The sequence below is a fragment of the Tenrec ecaudatus genome, chromosome 6, assembly GCF_050624435.1.
Source record: "Tenrec ecaudatus isolate mTenEca1 chromosome 6, mTenEca1.hap1, whole genome shotgun sequence".
Classification (NCBI taxonomy): domain Eukaryota; kingdom Metazoa; phylum Chordata; class Mammalia; order Afrosoricida; family Tenrecidae; genus Tenrec; species Tenrec ecaudatus.
The window spans coordinates 48,042,986-48,063,631 of NC_134535.1; the positions used below are offsets into that span (position 1 = coordinate 48,042,986).

At 39.0% G+C, this 20,646-nt stretch overlaps 1 protein-coding gene across 2 annotated transcripts in view; it reads right to left on the reverse strand.

The window, feature by feature from the left end:
• ACSS3 (acyl-CoA synthetase short chain family member 3) overlaps positions 1 to 20,646 on the reverse strand; it is a 179,087-nt gene that overhangs the window by 15,674 nt on the left and 142,767 nt on the right. For both annotated transcript variants that reach the window (XM_075551224.1, XM_075551223.1), the window contains 3 exons: positions 19,969 to 20,064; positions 12,009 to 12,072; positions 1,118 to 1,199 (listed from right to left, as the gene is read on the reverse strand). In XM_075551224.1, the coding sequence (XP_075407339.1) occupies positions 1,118 to 1,199; positions 12,009 to 12,072; positions 19,969 to 20,064 (242 nt within the window). The remainder of the gene's footprint in view (positions 1 to 1,117; positions 1,200 to 12,008; positions 12,073 to 19,968; positions 20,065 to 20,646) is intronic.

Consider the following 20,646-nt stretch of genomic DNA (forward strand, 5'->3'; position numbering starts at 1 on the left):
CATCAGGCAGATGGGTCGGGCTGACTGGAAGCACCTACACTGACACGCAGCCCCTGTCAGTCTTGGGGGACACGCTTAATCTTGGCTTCTGAGGCGAAATGCCGCTGAGATGTCTTTCTAAAGGAAGCCACTTAAGCAGCTATTTTTAGTCGCATCATTTGTCTACTTGATTAGGTTATCTGCCTTCACTCACAAATAATAAAGATGGAATGCTAAGTACTTAGATTCACTTTCTAAAATGAAATTTGGAGCACTAATTCTTTGTTGCTGAGTGCATAATGAGGAAGAGTCCTCTCTCCCCGAGAGAGAGCAAAGGGGTGATGAGATTCAGAAGAGAATTACCAAAAGGCTCTTCTGTGCACAGTCCCCCCCCACACACACACATCCTAAGCCACATAACAAGTGGACTACACTGGGCCAGCGTTACCTCTTAAAACCCAAACTCATGGCCATCGAGTAGAGACCTCCTCACGGGACTCTACAGGACAGGGCAGAACTGCCTCTCTAGATTTCCAAGACTGTAAAGCCTTACGGGAGCAGAAAGCCTTGTTTTTCTCCTGAAGATTTGTGTGATACACTGGGATTAGGCTTTGAAAACATCTGTCTCTATCCTGTTTCCTCGTTTTCAAACGGTATGCAATATCAAGAAGCACAGAGATCAGTAGGAAAGAATTTCAAAACGGGTGTAGAAATGGAAATATACACGATCCAGCAAGCTGAATAAATTTTGCTTGTACAACCACGGTGACCCACGCTGCAGAGACCCTCTTGGCCAGGAAAATTCCGATCCCTCACTCGCCATTGGTATCAAGGCGATGATGCAGAAATCCTGAAAAGCATTTTGATTAACATTCCCTCATAACAAGAGCTATAGGAATCTAGGAAGAGGGACTCAAAGACCCAGAGAATTTTTATCTTGGAGAATAATGAAAGTATGAAAAATGACTCATTTAGACAATTGTGGTTTGGGCATGCTCATCTCTCAGAACTAGAGATTGGTCCCAATGACCTTTAAAAGTCCCTCGGTGATCGGTGATTTTAAGATTAAGTTGTTCAATCCCAAAATAAAGAACTGCAGAGAAACAGATAAGAAAATCAACCTTATTTAAGTACTTACAGGGAATTTTTTGAAGTAGAGATGTTTGAATGCTTCCTGATTCTCCCAGAGTCCAGAAAAAGCCCCCGGTGGTAATGGCAGCCTTACATGAAAACACAGATCAGTTAGGAGCCTGATGGAGAAGCTTACAAAGGTAGACTGATTAAAAGTGTTATCTTTCTAGTGTAATAGAAAACCACAATTGAAATCCCACCTTGCACTGCGCCCATCATCTTGCAGATGGTGGCCCTCGGAGGCCCCCATGTGTGCTGTGTGGAATCAATGTGGTACTCCCTGACTGTTCAGAGAGCGCTGAAAATGCACGCACGTTTGGCATTCCAGCAGTGAGGAGCGGCAATCGCTCCTCTGATGAGAAGACTACTTACTACTTACTCCGAAAAGACTCCAATAGGTATCGCGGAACTATTCTGTAAGTGAAATGTCCATTCACCAAACGAAAACAAATCATTTCTTTGGAAATACCTAACTATCAACTGCTACCTCTGCCTCTTTGTGCCATCCCGGGTGTTGAGAAAGGGACCTCCTCTCATAGAAGTTACACTTGTGCACAGCGTAGAAGACACTGCGACTAAGCCACCAGCGTGCATCTTGATGGTCATTATCAACGCGCCTCCTTCTTCGGGATCACTCTGTCCTGCCTCCCTCTTCTCTTCTTCCTCTCTATGACCTTCTCAGGCTGTATGATCTCTCACTCCCGTGAAGAGAGAGAAAGACTGAAGCATATAAATACAAGAGCCCAGAAAGAGTGTATGCTTTTCCAATGCAATTCCTCTTCGATATTCTTCTTCCTCTGTAATCTCAAACAGACAGTGTACACATACAAGAACTTAATATTCACCTACCTACCTGCTTACATTTTTATGTGTAAAAGAGAACTTCATATCAAAGAGTAATTGTATATTAAGAAAACACCCCAGCCCCAGTCCAGATCAAGTCCTTAAGTTAGATATTAGCCCATATGTCTGATACCAGTCTACAAATTCTTCAGACTAATACAACACATGCAATGGTGCCAAGGCAGGAAGATCACAGGCTACTGGGTAGAAAATCTTGTGGATCCAGTGGTGGTGGAAGCATCTCAGTGCTGGCATGGGTCTCCACGTGACTCCTCTAGCTCCAGGGCTCTGGCTCCATCAGCATGGCTCCATGTGGCTGGTCATCAGGAAGATGTAGCAGAGAGAGTGTCCAGGGAGGAAGACAGGAGTTCCCAGAATCCTCAGGAGAAGGCCATGCTCACACAGAGGCCTCATTGGCTATGACCCCTTTGACAGACTAGACTCCACCCCTTTGCTCCAGTTGGGCTTTTTTTGGGGGTTATATAAATAAAGATATGCATCCTCATCTTGGTTCCCTGTAACAAGAGCTTAATAAAGATAACCACTCCAGTTATTTTCTAGCTATGGACAAATTGTAGATACTTCATAGTTTGTCATTTTAGATGTTTTTAGAGACATTCTAAAAATGACTCTCTAGAACTCACACTCTAAAAAGGACACATGAAGCCGTGACTTCACAATGCTGATGCTGAGGACGTTTCTAATGAAGTAGAAGGGCACATTCTCCCTGCCACCCTGGCACCACCCCCACACACCTTCCCACTGCCCAGGCAGTGTTTTCAGTTCTGATAGGGCAAGAAGGAAGCACCATAGTACAGAGGTCATCCTAAGATTAGATCTCTGAGGCAATGGATTTTACTGTCACGTCCTGTCAGGCGAAAAGATGCTGTTACAAGTGGGGTCAGCCACCAATGTCTCCTTGGTCAGCTCTGCTGTTACTCTTTCTTTCCATCATGTCCCGTAGTGGCCCTGATAAAAGTATCTCACAAGTTTATCTTTTTTATATTCGTTTAAGAATGAGAACAGAAGTTACCGCGGCATTTTTAGATTTCCGGGAATTACAAGCCATGCACTGAGAAGCATTCTGTTAACGGCAAAGGAGCGCCACGGGTGTTGGCGTTCTGTGGTCACTCCTTGCTTGCTGTGCCTGCTCCATCACTGAACTTGTGCAGAGGAGCAGTTGGCAGTACATAATCTCTGACGTCAAGCCGATTATATATATTCATGTGATCATTCTTTTGGTTGTCAATGTTTTAGGTAAAAGCATAAAAATCACTCATTATTACATAATGAAATAAAACATGAATATGAAAATTCGGACGCCACCCAATTTAGCAACATTGTTCAGGGTGCGGAAGATAAAATGTGAAAGGCTATTAAGAAGCCACGAGCCACTAGACCCCCAATGGATAACACGTAAAGCAGGCCACGTGGACGCAAACGTTAACAAGCCAGATGGAGATTTCTTTTGCCTGCATATTAAATAAGAAATCATTTCATTTTCTCCAAGACATAATATGATGAGAAATAAAACAAACTCACTGCCATCAATCCATGCACATTTCTAGCAACCATAGGGGACAAAAGGAACCGGCCCTGTGAGTGTCTGAGACTAACTCTTCATGAGCGTAGACAGCAGTCGTTCTCCCTCAGAGGGACTAGTGGGTTCCAACACACGATAGACATGAATATAAGAAAATGTGAAAATATGTCTCCACTTTAAGAAAAATGAACTGTGATACTCGGTGTTCGGACTGGAGTGGGGTCCACAGGGAGTAGTAGTGTTTGAAGCCAATTATTGCACACCGACGAGGTCCCCTGGGAGCAGTGGTTTCTTAGCTCTGCCTGATTGCTGATACGTAGAAATGCTGATCCAAATTCTTAAATGATAATATGCCCCATACTGAAACTAATGTGAGCAGGAGCATATATACAAAACAAAACAAATTCCTCATGGCCATGGAATCAAGTCTTGACCATATAGGACAGAGTAGAACTGTCCCTATTATTTTCCAAGGTTAAATGAGGGGTACACCCCCCAAAAACAATTTTTTTCAAAACTATGTTTGTTTGTTTTTACAAAACCTTATCCCCTTCCAAGTACTCTCATTATACTTTATACATTTGTCAAATCTGTGATTCCACGCTTGGAATCGTTTTTCAAACTCATCTATTTGGAAGGCTGACAGCACTGCCCACATTTCCTTCACCTCTTCTATTATGTTACATTGCTGTCCTTTCAGGTCCGTCCCTCTTCATTCGTGGAAAGAAAAAGAAGTCACATGGAGTGAGGTCAGGTGAGTAAGATGCATGGGGCAAGAGAGGCATTCTGGTTTTGGGCCAAAACTGGCACACTGAGATGGCTACATGAGCAGGTGCATTGTCATGGTGGCAAAACCAGTCCCCCATCTGCCACAAATCAGGCCTTTAAAAAAATAATTTTATTGGGGGCTCATACAACTCATCACAATCCATCCATCCATCCATTGTGTCAAACACATTTGTACATTTGTTGCCATCATCATTCTCAAAAGATTTTCTTTCTACTTGAGCCCTTGATATCACTTACTCATTTTTCCCCTTTCTCCCCCACCCTCCTTCCCTCCCTTATGAACTCTTGATAACTTATAAATTATTATTATTTTTCATGTCTTACCCTGCCCAATGTCACCCTTCACCCACTTTTCTGTTGTCCATCCCCCAGGGAGGGGGTTATATGTAGATCATTGTGATTGGTTCCCCTCTTCTCCCCCAACCTTACCCTACCCTTACCCTCTTGGTATCTCTTCTCTCATTATTAGTCCTGAGAGGTTTATCAGTCCTGGGTTCCCTGTGTTTCCAGTTCTGATCTGGACCAGTGTAAATCCTTTGATCTAGCTGGATTTGTAAGGTAGTATTGGGATCATGATAGTAGGGACATTTAAGGACTAGAAGAAAGTTGTATGTTTCATCAGTGCCACACTGCACTCTAACTGGCTTGTCTCCTCCCTGCAAACCTTCTGTAAGGGGATGTCCAGTAGGCATACAGATGGGCTTCGGGTCTCCACTCTGTACTCCCCCTCACTCACAATGATATCATTTTTTGTTCTTTGATGCCTGATACCTGATCCTATCGATACCTCATGATCACACAAGTTGGTGTGCATCTTCCATTGGGGCCTTGTTGCTTCTCAACTATATGGCCACTTGTTTATCTTCAAGTCTTTAAGACCCCAGATGCTATATCTTTTGATAGCCGGGCACCATCAGCTTTCTTCACCACATTTGCTTATGCACCAGCTTTGTCTTCAGTGATCATGTCAGAAAGGTGAGCATCAAGGAATGCCGGTTTAATAGAACAGAGTGTTCTTGCATTGAGGGCGTACTTGAGTGGTGGCACAATGTCCATCTGCTACCTTAATACGAAACCTATAACTATGTGCACATAGATCTCTTTCCCTATCATCATATGTAAATATATTTTCATATGTACATGCCTGTATTTAGACATCTATAAATGCCCGTTGCCTCCTAGTTCTTTCCCCTATTTCCTTTTATTTTCCTCTTGTTCCACTATCATGTTCAGCCTTCATTTGGGTTTCAGTAATTCCTCTCAGTTACATTCCCCTTGATCAAGCCCTACCAGGCCTCCTATATCCTCCTTGCCATCGATTTTGACTTGTTCCCTTGTCCCTGGGGGTGTTAACACTCAATTCCTTTCCCCTACCTCCCTCTCCCATGTTCCCCCTGAACCATTAGTCCTGTTCTTTTATTCTCCAGATTGTTTATCCTGTCTATCTTATCTAGATAGACCTATAGAGATAATAAAATGTATGCACACACAAAAAACAGAGCAAAACAAAGCAACAAAAGAAGAAACAACAACAGCAACAACGAAACAACAAACAAGAAAAGCCTGTAAATAGTTCAAGATCTGTTTGTTGACCTTTTAGAGTGTTTTTGGTCAAGTCTTGTAGAGTGCCATGCCTTGGCCCCACAGTCTATTTATTGTTGGTATTCCCTGGGGACTTCGTTGCTCTGCTCCTCTTGCTGTCCTGTTGCATATCCGTAGTGTTTTGCCTCGATGTGGTTGCATAAGATCGGGCACAATTCCAGCACTATGTCTCCAGTGTTGTCCCCCATAATGCTATGGGTCAGTGAGGGAGGGATGTAATGTCTCATAGTGGGGCCATTCCAATGGTCCTCTCTGTGCTTTGGCTGCTCTGAGCAGGAACATCATCCTCAGGGCTTGGTGGGCCAGGATGTGTTCCACTCTCTCTTCCTCCTCATTCATTTGCTCCCGTGTGTTTGATCAGACATGTCCCTCTCCCTGAGCTGTAGCTTCAGTGCTGTCCTCTGAAGTGAATTATTCTGTGGGGTGTGGTGGGGGGCGTTGTCAGTGTCCACATAGCTGGGATTGGGGATGCCCCCTCAGACCTCTCTATTGGATCTTTTTTTGGCTACACACTGTTATATAATCTTTTTAGAACCTCTAAGTGGAAAGCTTGATTAGCAGTCCAACCTGGTTGAATGAACTGCCAATCCATGATAAGTAGACATTTCCATCTGTTCAAGAAGTTGATGGACATCCAGAATGAGGTTGTCATCATTCAACATTTTACCAGTTCTACTTTGTACACTTAAGGTTTTTCCCATGGTGCTGCCCTTGTAAGCCCTGTTCAACAGCCCAAGAGTTTCTGTGGCATTTTTCCAAGCAGGAAACAAAATTTCACAGCTGCATGCTATTCTCTTAAATCAGCGATCATAAAAAAAAAAAAATACGTACTAGGAAAGCTCTCCTCTACCCAACACAATTCCATTTTTTTTTTGTGGGTACCTCTCGTATAATCAAGCTCCTTGGAACTTTTGAAGATGTTAAAGTTTTTATGTAGATATGTTTTGTTTAGATTGGAGGAGGAAATCTCTGGCTTTGATTCAATAACAGGAAACAGGGGTACTAATTATTCACCAAACATTTCAGTGGGAATATTTCAATGGAAAGGAGTTGTGGTAGTACAGTGTTGAAGTACTTGACTGCTAGGTGAAAAGTGTGAAATTGGAGGCTACCAGCCATTCTATGGGATGAGTAGTTGACAGTTTTTATAAGGATTTACAACCTTGGAAAACCTATGGGTCATTCCTACAGGGTCTCTAAGAGTCAGAAAAAAACTATTCCGATGAAAATTGGTTTGGTTTGTTAAAAGGAGATCTGGTGTCACAGTTATTTAAGCACTGAGCTGAAAATCAAAGGACGGTGATTCAAATCTACCAATCCTTCCATGGGAGAAGGGTGAAGAAACCAGATTCCTTATGATTCATAGCCTTGTCGTCCCTATTCGACTAAAGCAGTTTTTAATCTGTCCTATAAGGTTGCTATGAGTTGGAATAGAATTTATGGCAATGGGTTTGGGTGTTTTTAACCATAAAAAATAAGCATTGTATAAGGTTGAGATTTCAAAATATTTTTAAACTGGATATAATAAAATCATTAATCTAGAAAAATACTGAATAAATGATTGGGTAACTAGAAGCCACATAGTGGGATGCAAATTAAACACGAGGAATGCAGAGGTGAGAAGGATCAGACATTATCTCTAGGCCAATGATAAGGTTAACAAAAAGAGGAAAATGTTGTAAAAGCAGTATTTTATTGTGATATATTATCAATTGGGAAAAGTACAGACAAAAGAGTGTTGTTCGTAGATACTCTTGACATGTATGTGGAGCTATCCAACAAGAAATCAATAAATCTATATCTGAAGATTAGAAGGGATTTTAGCCTGGGGAAATTACATAAATATGCTCACTCTTTATAGCTAGATTTTCATTGGAATCTTGTAAATCAGTGAGATGATCCAAGAACACGTACAACATAGGTGGGAGAAGTCCATGACATTTCAGTACAATGCTTTACTTTGTCTTCTTGAGTTGCTCTTTAAAATATTTCACCCTGATTTTACTTTATCTCTGCGCCCCCCTCCACTTAGCTTCCAGAGCAAGTTTCTGACATCGATTTTTCCTTTTCCTTCTTCTGTCCTGTCTTTTTAATGACCTTTGCTTTCTTCATGTGGGATGCCAGCCCATACCTGGTCTGTTTTTCTTACATTTACAAATGCACTAGTTGTGACTAGAATCAGAGCTATAAGGAGGCTTGAAAAAGCTCATGGGGAATGGAATTTTAAAAGATAATATTTTAAGCCCTCTAACATAAGCAGTGAGTTAGTGGCAGAGGGGTATGTTGATTTAGGGCGGGGATATGTAAATGAAAGTAGACAGCAAAGGAGCATTAGAAGCACAGAAGGATCTATATGATTGTTTTCATTTGTTTTTATTTATTCAGTCATTATTCATTTTCTTTGTTCAATGTACTTTTATGTGAGGTGTATCATATTCCTCAGTCACTGCTCTGGGAAATGATAATACAAAATTATGAACTATGGTCACAGAAGTTAAGAGATCCTAGCATATTGTTAATGACAAGAAATTGAGTAGTTTCAGAGTTCAGATTGAGAGGACAACTATAGAAAATGGTCCCTTTTCCATTAAGTTAGTAAAATCACACAAATATGTGGACAGTTAAGACATAGGGTAAAATTGTATAGCTCTTTATTAGCAGTGGTCTATTTTCATTGCCTTATCAGGAACACCTATTCTAACAGAGGTAGTCTGCAACTGTTACCTCTCTCTTAGAGGAAATAGAGCCCAAATTTACACTCTCGGTATTTTCTAAGGGTCTCATAGATTTTATTTAAGATTTTCATAGGAAATCACTTTTTACCTTCCCAAAAGAGACTGTCAAGGTTATAATATGTTTTCCTTTCTTTCTCTCTAGCCAAGGATTCGATAATAAATGTGAGTTCTGGCTGTGGAAACATTAGTGATGTTTGGGGGTTTTTTGTCTGAAAAGTGATATCGCATCCGCATCACCTTCCTCACAGTATTGACACAAGGCTAATAAAATATTAACTAAAATCTGTACCTGAGATTTAGACAGGAGCAAGATTAAAATTATGTAATATGCCTGGTTTGTAAAGGCTATATTAATGAAAAGAATCATATTCTGACCCTTTCCCAAGACAGAAGCACAGCCCTGCAGAGCTGTTCCGATATGAACAAACACAGTTAAGGGCCAAAAGTTCAGTGTCTGGAGGATGAGAAATTGCAGGCACCAGTATGAAAGCTACAGAGACAATTCCATTTAGTTCTTTCCCACCCACCGCTGCCTGCAGGGTACAGGTCAGTGGAATGGAGCAAAGAGCAGACAAGTTACACCTCTAACAGCAACAAAAGCTTGAGCCCGAAACAATGTAAATCCACACGAGAGGAAGAGGCAAAGACCTATGGCTTTAATAACAGTGAACAGTGATATTGAGGGCAGCAATTGCAGTTAAAATTTTGTTTCATGCCTTCCTCTAGAGTGCCTGGATATTACTGACTCATAGTTTTATTTCTGCACTTTGGAACTTTGGATGCAATTACATGCAAGCTGCTAAAATTCATGAGCGTTTTGTATTCATGGAAATTCAGATGCTATAACTTTCCCACTGAATTAACTGCCTAGAGTGGATTTCAAAATCAAAGAGATTTTCTAATGCCCATGCAGACATGAAGCATACTAAGAAAATAAATCCTATGAATTCAAGTAATCTAGAAAAACTGCAAAAGCAGTTTATGACATTAGAGTGCAGACAGTAAGGAACCCTGGTGGTGTAGTGGGTTACATATTGGGCTGCTAACCTCAAGGTCGGCAGTGTGAAACCACCAGTCTTTGTGCAGAACAATGACGCTGACTGCTCCTGTCCAGAGTCACAGGCTCAGAAATCTGCAGGCTCAAGTTCTACTCTGTCCCATGAGGTCGCTATGGTTGGAATCAGCTCCAAGGCAATGAGGTTTTCTTTGTTTAGGAAGTGATTTTGTTTTTTCTTTGAATGCACAGAGTATTTAAAGTATAACTAAAATGTCTTCTTTGTGTTTATGAGATTCCCAGGGGAGCAAAAATGTGAATTTCAGATAGGAATTAGAAAAATACTAATTATATCAGGATAATAATTAATGTACAGGTACAATTCTTCCTAATTTAGCAGTAAACAAACTTAGTATCATACAGTGAATCATTTAGAATCTTATAATGCTTTGATATATGATTATATTTTCATATTTTTAAGAAACTGCCACAGTATAGTTTCCAGTCTACTTTTGCTATTCCTATGATAAGTTATAGCTATACTAAAAATGGAAATTAACAGATAGTAATTATTTCCTTACTGACTTACTTAAACTTATTTAAACATAAGCTTAGCCCTCTATATTTTAAATTTCTCATACAGATTTTCTTCTCTGTTGTTTCTAGTTACAAATGCTAAGATTAACTCTCTGCCTTCAAGTCTTTTCCCACTCATGAAGACTGTATGTCAGGGTCAGCCTGCCCCTGTCTGTTCCCGAGACTGTAACTCTTTACAGGAGAAGAAAGCCTCATCTTTCTCCATTGGAGCTGCTCGTGGTTTCAAACTGCTGATCTTGTAGTTTGCATCCCAATTAGTAACCACTGTGCCACAGGGGCTCTTTAAGGCTGAGGATGGAAACAAAGCCTTCAGAAGGAGATAGACTTAGATATGTGTAGAAGTAATAGTTTCACATTGTTACATTAATGAATATTTCTGATTATGTAGCAATATTTTTTCTTTCTTTCAATTTCCTTTTCCCTCTGCCCATCAAATAATGTTTCCTTGAGGGTGAAACATTTCCAGGACTTGATTCTTTATAATTGTGATCCAATGCAGTTGTTTGCTCTTGTTCTTTTAATTTTTTTATTTCAGAAATGATGAATTTTACTCAACATTAAGTTTTCCAGGTTCATCCAAGGGATGAGGTGTTTTGTAGATTCATTATTAACTTTTGCAGGAATATATATATATATATAATATATATTAGTATCCAGTGCTACTACAATAGAAATACAAAAAGCAGATGACTTGAGCCGATTGAAACTTATTATCTCACAACTTAGAAGGCTAGACGTTAGAATGTGGGTCTCAGATAGGCTTTCTCTGTCAGCTGTTTATTTTTTAAAATATTACTTAAGACACATTAGTAACAAATTTAATATTGTGTGGCTCAGATACTTACTATGAATTATTAAAATGTCATACAATATGCCTTCCCAATTTGATAAACCTACTTTGCACCTTCTCGCAATAAAATTTTAAAGTATTTATTTAATAAAGGTAAAGTAAATTATTTTCACTTAAAATTGTAGGACTTATGTTTATCAAATTAACAATAATGAAAGAATATAGAACAGAACTGTAGGGTTTGGGGAGTCAAGAAATTTTTATTCAACTTTTTTCCATTCATAACCTTACTAGAAATATTTTTTATACTAAAGTAGTTATTAGAAAGTTATTAAGGACAAATGAACAAGAAACTGCTCAATACAGTAATTTGTGAGGATAGAGATTTTAAAACACTGACAGGCATCCAGTTGGGATAACATATATTTAAGGAGAATTCAAAAAAACAATGCAAAAGAAAACAAAACTTGGCACTGCCCTTGAGTATGTAGACTCCACCTCATTGCTACCCAGTTGTGACCTTGGGGTTGGCAGTTGAACCCTTAGCCACTGTGCCCCTGGGGCTCCTGGGAAAGATAATAGTAAAGATTCAAAATGCTTATGAGATCTAGGAAAGGCAGCGTTAATCAGAATTGAATAATCATTATTTCAACAACGTAAAATGTTCATCAAAATGTGAAATAATACAAAACTATAATCATTTATTGATGTAAAAGTCACTTTTATCTATAGACTACTCTCATATGTGAAAAATGTATTAAAAAGATCAAATTTGTAATATACTAAATTTATTCTACTTTATGGGCTATCATGTTTATATAATTATAAATTATGATAAAGATAGCAGGATTATCAAGTCATAAATGGACCATGACATAGCTTTAATAATATTATGACCACAATCTCCTTTTTAACCTTAAAATCTATATTTTCCACTATACATAAGAGTGATAGTGGGACTGGGGGCAGAATAAAAAAGAGTGATAGATTTTTTTGTGTGCTTACTTTACCACAATATTTCCTAAGGACCGAGCCTTCAGTTTTTGCATGTTGTCATCCAAAATCATAACTGAAAAGTTAAATAAATAGTTATATAAGTAAAGTGAAATACATTATTTAAAACTGAAAGATTTGTCCAGATATCTAAATACAACCTCCAAACATGTCTAGCTAAATTCCTGTGAGACCATGAATATCTAATATAGACAATCCAAAATAATTTACATGAAATAAAAAATTACGCACTTTTAATAACTGACAAGATAATACTTAGTTTCTCAAAAGTTCTCTTAAATATATATATATATTTCCAACATGCAGGTGATTTTCAGTCCTATGTTTATTTTTATGTAAAGGTTTTATTCTATGCTAAAGGAAAAATTTAAATGTCTACTTAAAAATTAATGGAAAAAATCAGTGAAACAAAATATCAAGCAATAAAAACGAAACATTTAAAAAGCCTTAAATGCACTTATTTGGATTTTAGCCTCAATGCTCACTTATGACTGAAAAGTCAACTTAATCAACCCAAATATTATCCCAATATTATTTATGCTACACTGAGAAAAGGCTGAACCATTGTAGGAGACCCACAGCTTGTATCTAAAATCAGTGCCCTTAGTACATACTAAATATGAAGAGAGATCATCATTCTGTAAACTCTCATGAATCCTCCCTATGATTTGATCCTGACAATTCTACTGAAAGAAGCTGTGACGAAAGAAGTCAAAGCACTCTTCAATGATCTGAAAACAATGATCTTGCGTCTCTCCAGAGCCCTTGCTCAAAAACTCTATGTGGACATATATCTCTGTGGATCAAAGTGATGGAGAATCCCTCAAAGGATTCACTATGAACCATGGTGGGCAGTGATTTTATATTAATGAAGAAGGAATGATTCACCAAAGGCGGGTGAGACTAGTTGCACATCTTAAAGAATATAATAACCAATGACACTAATTTTACATGTAGAAATCATTGATTGGTGTACAAAGGAGCTTTAAAAAGTCCATGAATATTTACATTTAGTTTAATACTATCCTCAAACTATCTGAAACTTCCTTCTTATGTTTTTTAATTCTTATTGTTTCTTCATGAGGATGTGTCCACTCTCCTTTTCACACCTGTGAGCCTATAAATCCATCCGAGGCTTAGCTCACCAAAGTACAGGATTCTCCAGAAATATGTGCCTCTGAGGCCGTTCACTCGTGGGAACTCCTCAGGGTTTTCCTGTGCCACCATCTTTTTCCCCTCCCACTCTCAGTGTACACTGACTCCCGTGAGCCCAGATTGAAATGTGTCCACATTCTAGGCCTTTACTGGCCTCCTTCCTATCCCCTTACAGTCCTGGAAACCAACAAATAATGTTTCTCTTGATGTAAAAAGCTTTCTGGGCTTTTTATATAGTAAACTCATGCATTATTTGTCCTTTTGTGATTCACTGATTTCTTTCAGCATAAAAACACTCCAGATTTATTTGTGTTATGAAGTGTTTCACACATTCATTGTTATTCTTCAAGTTGGATAGTATTCCACTGCGTGTTCTGACCAAAGTTTATTTACCCATTTTCAACGGAAGGGCATTGACGTTGTTTCCATCTGTTTACTGTTGTGAATAGTGCTGGGGTGATTGTGGGTGTGCATGTGTCTATTCATGTCATGGCTCTTATTTCCTAAGCATACATACTGAGCCCCTGTGGCATTGTGACTTACTTGTTAGTTTGCTAACTGCCAAGTCAGCAGTTCAAAACCCTAATGGCAGCTCGACCCTGTCCAGAGGGTCACTAAGAGTCAGAATAGACTCAATGGTAGTAAATTTGAGAGGGATTGCTGAATGTATAATATATAAATTCCACTATTTTCCACAGTAATTGTAGCATTTTACAGAACCAATAGCAATGTATGGAGGTTCCAGTCTCTCCATACTCTCAACAGTATTCGTTGTTTTCTGGGTTTTGAACTATTTTTCTATTAATACTGGGGTAAGGTTACAGCTCACTGTTGTTTTCATTTGAAGCTCTAGAATGGCTAAGAAATATACTCTACCATGTTTCTTGTGTATAGTCGCAACAAGAATTATTTCTAAAAACTCTACTTTGACATTTCATACTAGGGATAGAGGATCTGTCTTTCACTAAATCACGAGTTCCTTAAAGGGTAGAGGTCAGGCCTACTTCAACTTTGTGTCCCCAGATCCCAGTACAGTGACTGACTTCCCAGCACTGGGACACTAAGCATGCTCTATTATCCTTTCTGTTTCCACATTGAACACAGAGAAATAATTCTTTTCTCAAAGTGCTGGTATTTAGAAATTTTGGAAAAAGTGTTTGTAAAGTGACAAATCCAATAGATGTGGAAGTACATGTTACATCATGCTGATATTTCCATTCAAAAGTATTTTCCTCCAATAAGTTAGAATATTATAACTTTGTATCTGAATTGCCATAAACCTTCTGAACAAAATTAATCATACGGCCACCGGTTCTTTGGTTAAAATTGAGTTCTAATATTTTATCTGTGGTGTCTATAAGCACCTAGCACTTGTCTCTCAGCATGCCCTGTATGATGGCTGGTATGTTGCTATGGTAGCATGTGGGTTGTTGTGATGCTGGAAGCTATGTCACTGGTATTCCAAGTACCAGCAGAGTCACCTAAAACAAGCAGGTTTCCACAGAACTTCCAGACTAAGAAGAGGCGATGAAAAAGAATAGGTCACACACTTCTGAGGTATTAACCACTGAAAACCTTATGGATCGCATTAACACCTTGTCGGATACTGCAAGCCTAACGATTGAAAGCAGGATATTGTCAGAGACAGAAGATGACTCCCTCAGGGCAGAAGGCACTGGAAATATGGCTGAGGAAGAGCCACCTGCTCCAAGTAGAGTTGACTGTGATGATGGGGATGTTGTAAGCCTAAGGAACGAAGGATTTGAAGACCTTGATTTTCCATCGAGGCAAGACTCAAAATGAGAAGAAACAGCTGCAAGCAATTAATCATCAGAACTTGAAATATCTGAAGCTAAATCTAGGAAAATAAGAAATTTTAGGAAATAAAATGGCGCCAGTGAGCTGAAATGCACTTCTGTAATCTATTTTGTATTAGAGAATCATAAGTTTACTATGGCAGGAATGACAGATTCAAAAGGAATGGTGTAGCATTTATCATCAAAAAGAACATTGCAAGATATATCTTGTATCATAACGTTGTTTGTGATGGGATAGTATCTATCTTCATACAAGAGAATCCAATTATTCCAATTTTATTCAAATTGTATTCAAATAAAATTTTAGTTATTCAAATTTATGCAGCAACCACTAAGGCTAGTGATGAAGTAACTGAAAGATTCTACCAAGGTCTTTAGTCTGAAAATGATCAAACATGCAATCGAGATGTATTTCACATTTTTGTAATTGGAATACAAAAATTAGAAACAATGAGGAAGAAACAATAGTTGGATAATATGGTCTTGGTGATAGAAATGAAGTGGTCTGCATAGGTCTGGTAAGAAGATGGAAGATACTGAGAGAATTCACCTTGGTGGAGTTGTGAATGTGATATCCTGGAACGCAGTCCTAGGCAAATAAAATGAGTCATCTGAGAAGCAGGAGGGGTGAACTCATGACCAGCAAGTCAGGCGTGGAGCATGTCCTCTGGACCTGAGGTCCTTACACAGTGAATCTTCTGGGTCCAGAAGACAACTATAACATCAGGAGAACATCACAACCACGATCCAGGGCATGGAACAAAGTGATGAACTTCCCAACCCACAGATGAAGTAAACTTGAGTACTTTGGGGCAGGAAGCTGCCTTGTGGAAGAGGCGCCTTTGAGTGCTTGTAGGGGACATCGGGTTTGCTCGTCCACTGCAGGGGAGTTGATTGCCTTCAGGCTGAGGCTTATTGGGGTAGGGTGGCTCTGGGCACCTAACTCAGAGAGGCAGAGCGAATGTCTTCCCGTGGCAGGCTCCCATCAGACTGGTGTGCCTTCATCATCGGACCTGAACCTGAAAGGCCTCAGCAACACGTCCTGATAAATGACTCAACCCTGAGCATCTCCCATTGGCATCACAACGGGTTAACTTGCTTTAAAAAACCCTTTGTGAATTTTGTTTTTAAGTTCTATGTACAAATTGTGATGGGAATTTTAATGTAGAGGACATTAATTAAGACATCCCAAAGATGATGGAGAAGCTCAATGTCAGCAGCTAAAGCCAGGCCAGGGTCTGACTGAAACAGACCATCAATTGCTCATACCTAAGTTCAAGTTGAAGCCGAAGAAAATTGAAATAAGACCATGCGAGCCAAAAAAATGACCTTAAGTATATTTCACCTGAATTTCAGAAGCATTTCAAGAACAGATTAGACACAGTGATCACTAATGACAGAAGGGCTGTGAGCTGTGAGACGACACTAAGGCCGTCATACATTAGGAAAACGAGCTGTCATAAAAAGACAAGAAAGGAAAGATCAAAGGAGATGTCAAAACAGACTCTGACACTTCCTCTTAGTCATAGTATAGCTAAGGAACATGGATGAAATAATGAAGTCGGAGCTGAACAGAAAATTTCAAATAACAGGTCAGGAAACAAAGTAACATTCAAATAACATGTGCAAAAGTCTCGAGGGAGAAAACCAACAAGGAAGATCATGCTCAGTATATATTAAACTGAAATAACTCAAGAAAAATGTAAGCCTTGAGTTGCAAGCTTTGTCTGGGAAAAATATTGAAGGACGTAGGAAGTATCAAAGAAGAAAGAACTAATTGATATTGACCATTTCAAGAGGTAACATATGAGCAAGAACCAATGGTGCTGAATGAGGAAGTTCAAGCTTCACTGAAAGCATTAGTCAAAACAAGGCTCCAGGAATTCGTGGAAGACCAAGAGAAATGTTTTGACAGCTAAAGAAGCAGGGGAAGCGCTCACTTGTCTAGGTCAGGAAACTTGGAAGCCAGCTACTTGAACACCGGATCCATATTGGTACTCACGCCAAAGAAAAGTGACCAACAGAAAGCTCGTATTAGCTATAGAACAATGTCATCAATATCACATGCAAATAAAATTTTTCTGAAGATCATACAACAAAAGTACATTGACAGGGAGCTACCAGAGGTCCTGGCCTGTCAGAGAATACATGGAATAAGGGATATCATTGATCATGTTTAATAGATCTTGTCTGTAAGCTGACAATAACAGAAGGATGTTTACTTATGTTTTATCGACTAAGTAAAGGCATATGACTGTGTGGATCACAATCGGCTATAGAGAGCCTTGATAAAAATGGGAATTCCTGAACACTTCATTTTGCTCATGCGGAACCTATATGTAGATCAAGAGGCAGTGTGTAAATAGAACAAGAGAATACTGCTGGTGTTTAAATCGGGAAAGGTGTAGATCAGGGATGTGTCTTCTCACCATATTTATTCACGAGAAACTGGATTATATGAAAGAGATTATGACATCAGGATTAGAAGGTTGCCTTATTAACCAGCTTCCGTATGTAGCCGACTCAAACGATTCGGTGTTCTTCAAATGTATAGTTCCTCAGGGTATTGACTTAGCATCTAGACTCAATGAATGTGGTTAAAGGATACTGCCCTGACACGCAGCTGTCCTCTTAAACCACACGGTACTGCCTTGCTCTCCTCAAATAGCTGCCTCACGGTCTATGTACAAATTCTGCATAAGCAATGCTAAGTGTTTTAGAATCCTTCCCCCTCTTTTTTGCAATGTCAAACATAATTTGTTAGGATCTGCATAGTTGAATGCTAATGACATTCACATAAATTCAAATTTTAATGAAATCACTGAAAAACAAGAATGGTAATAATAAGGCTCAAGGATTTGATGAAAATCAGTCAAAAGGTTTCAACAAGTTACTTCAATGCTGTGAGAACTCACTGGTCAATGCCAAGAAATTTGGAAGACAACTCCCTGGTCAACTGACTGGAACGAATCTATATGCATGCCCATTCCAGAGAAAGATGAGACAACAGAGTGAGGAAATGTTCAAATATATCATTGATGTCAGAGGTAAGCCAGATTGTTCAGAAGACTATTCTACAATCATTTTAGCATTATATGCTAGGGAACTTCCAGAATTCAAACTAGATTCAGAAGAGGATGTGGAAAGATATCGTCGCTGATCCAAAATTAATCGTGGCCAAAAGTGCAGAATACCAGAAAGATATTTACCTGGGTTTTAAATATTATTAAAACTTAAACTGCATGGATTAAATTATAGATGGTAGTGTGAAGAAAGTGAATTTCAAAATACTGAATTGTGCTTATTTGGACTGCTTGTGCAGGCAGAGTGAGCCCTAGTCATTTGAAGGGGAAAACATGTGGCTTAAGAAAACAGATAAGCTGTGTCTCAGAGTTATATCAATTTACCACATTTACTCAATATGTATGCTATGCTAAGCGCATATTCTAAGAAGGTAGTCTATAGGAATAATAAAGGAGCATCAGACCTGGAGGAAGACTTCATAACTTGATGCTATGCAGATGATACAACCTTGCTTAAGGAAAGTGAAGGAGAACTGAAGCACTTACTGAGGAAAAGCAAATACTAAGAAACTCACAGCTGAATCAACAAGCAACATCACAATAAATAGAGAAAATATGGGAGTTGCTTTGGATTTTGATTTACTTGGATACACAGTCACCCATGGAAACAAGAGTAGAGACATAAAATCACACATTGCATTGGCCAAGTCTGCGGAGATAGACTTCTTTAAAGTAATAAATAACAAAGGTGTCAGACTGATGATTGAGGTGTCCCTGACTCATGGCGTGGCATCTTCAATTGCCTCGTGATGTACGTGAAAGCTGTATGCTGAATGAGGAAGAATAATCGATGTCTTTGCACGATGGTGTTGGCGAAGAATATGGAATAATCATGGGCTGCCAGAAGAATGGACAAATCAATCCCTGAAGACTTTTAGCCCGAACGCTCCTGTAACATGAGGACGGCAAGCCTTCCTGAGCTGTATCCTGCACCTATCATTGGGAGGGGTCGGTCCCTGGAGAAGGATGTCATGCTTGAGGAAGTGGAAGGTGAGTGAAACAGAGGAGACGTGCAGGAAGATGACTGGATGGGGGAGTTGAGCGCTGAGCCCTAACGCCATTGTGCGGATGGTACAGCCCGGTCATGGGGCACACGCGACTCCGCTGCGAAGTGGAACCGTCCTGACCTCACCTAGTCACCACCACCGTCGATGTAACTACTGTTTCTGTTTATATCTACATAAACCATATATTTAAAAACTTAGATAATTCATCAAAGTTATGGAGCTCGGAAATAAAACCTGAGGGAAATTATGTAACTGTTACATTTGCTACTCTACCATGAATTTTAAAAACAAATATTGAAAGGATATTATATCGCAAGCACATGGCTAGCATAAAGGAGATTAATTTTCCTTTGAAAACCATTACTCTTCATATTATATTTTGCCAGCAAGACTCAAACAACTTGCCATCACTTCCAAATTAAAAGGTAGTGTATGTCATGGTGAGGGGCAGTTTGTGTAGTCGAAACACACAACTAGCAAATGTAGACAACCATTTCCTCGCCATCAAGACCTAATCAGTTATATACTCTCTGGACGTTAGTTACCTCACCTGTAAAAAGGTAAAATCGCCCTGAAGCATCCTTACCTGAATGTATATATGTTTTCAGCATCTTGTAGCTATCCCATGGGCATTAATTACATATACGTTATCCTAAAAATGCCTTAAAATAATATTTTTTCTCTATTATGAGAGCTTGGCAACATCGCCACAACTTTGTCGATGTTTGCTGTAGCAGAGCTGAATGTCTTTACTGGCAGTCGAAGGTACTGATGCAAACAATTCTCACTAAGCATTTAGTGTATGCCCAGCTCTAAGTCAGGCCCCAGACACATGGGTTCTCCACTACATTCACTCCGCGTCTTTTCCAGAACCGAAGCCATCTCTTACCATTGTATCCAGGAACGCATTTTCCTGCCTGCCCTGGCGGCGGTGTTTTAGAATTACCTAATCCAATGCATGAAGCTGTAATTGGAGATCCAGTTTCTGGGAAAAGAAATATCATTGATTATTTAATCATTTAACTGGAATCAAAATTCTTTCTTCAGTGCATCCATGCCCAAACTCCAGTTTGTTCCAGAATTTAGAAATAGATGAATAATAACAATATATGACTTAGAAGTGATGAAATTGTCACCATATAATTTGGAGGTGACAACGTGGTAATTTACTACATATATACAGATATGTATATATAAAGATTATAAATTTAGAAAAATGTATGTAGTAGTATTTGTCTTAAAGAAAAAAAAATCCATTATAGATTAGTAGGCCTAAAGCTTTAAGATCACTACAAAATAGAATTTTTCTTTATTCATTTAAAATTATTTTACCTCTCATTGTAAATAATATTGGTGCAAAATATTCCTCTATGTAGTTTCTTGTCAGAATAAGGCACTCAAATATTTAAACTAGAAATAATTTTAAAATACAAATAATACAAAATCCTAATTTTCAAAGATTTACCTTTGCATAAGGAATCTTGCATTCTAGTGCTTATTGTATTGAAGGGTTTATCAATCTACTATTCTCTGTCTTCTTTGGTCCCCAAATTTAGAATGCAAAAAT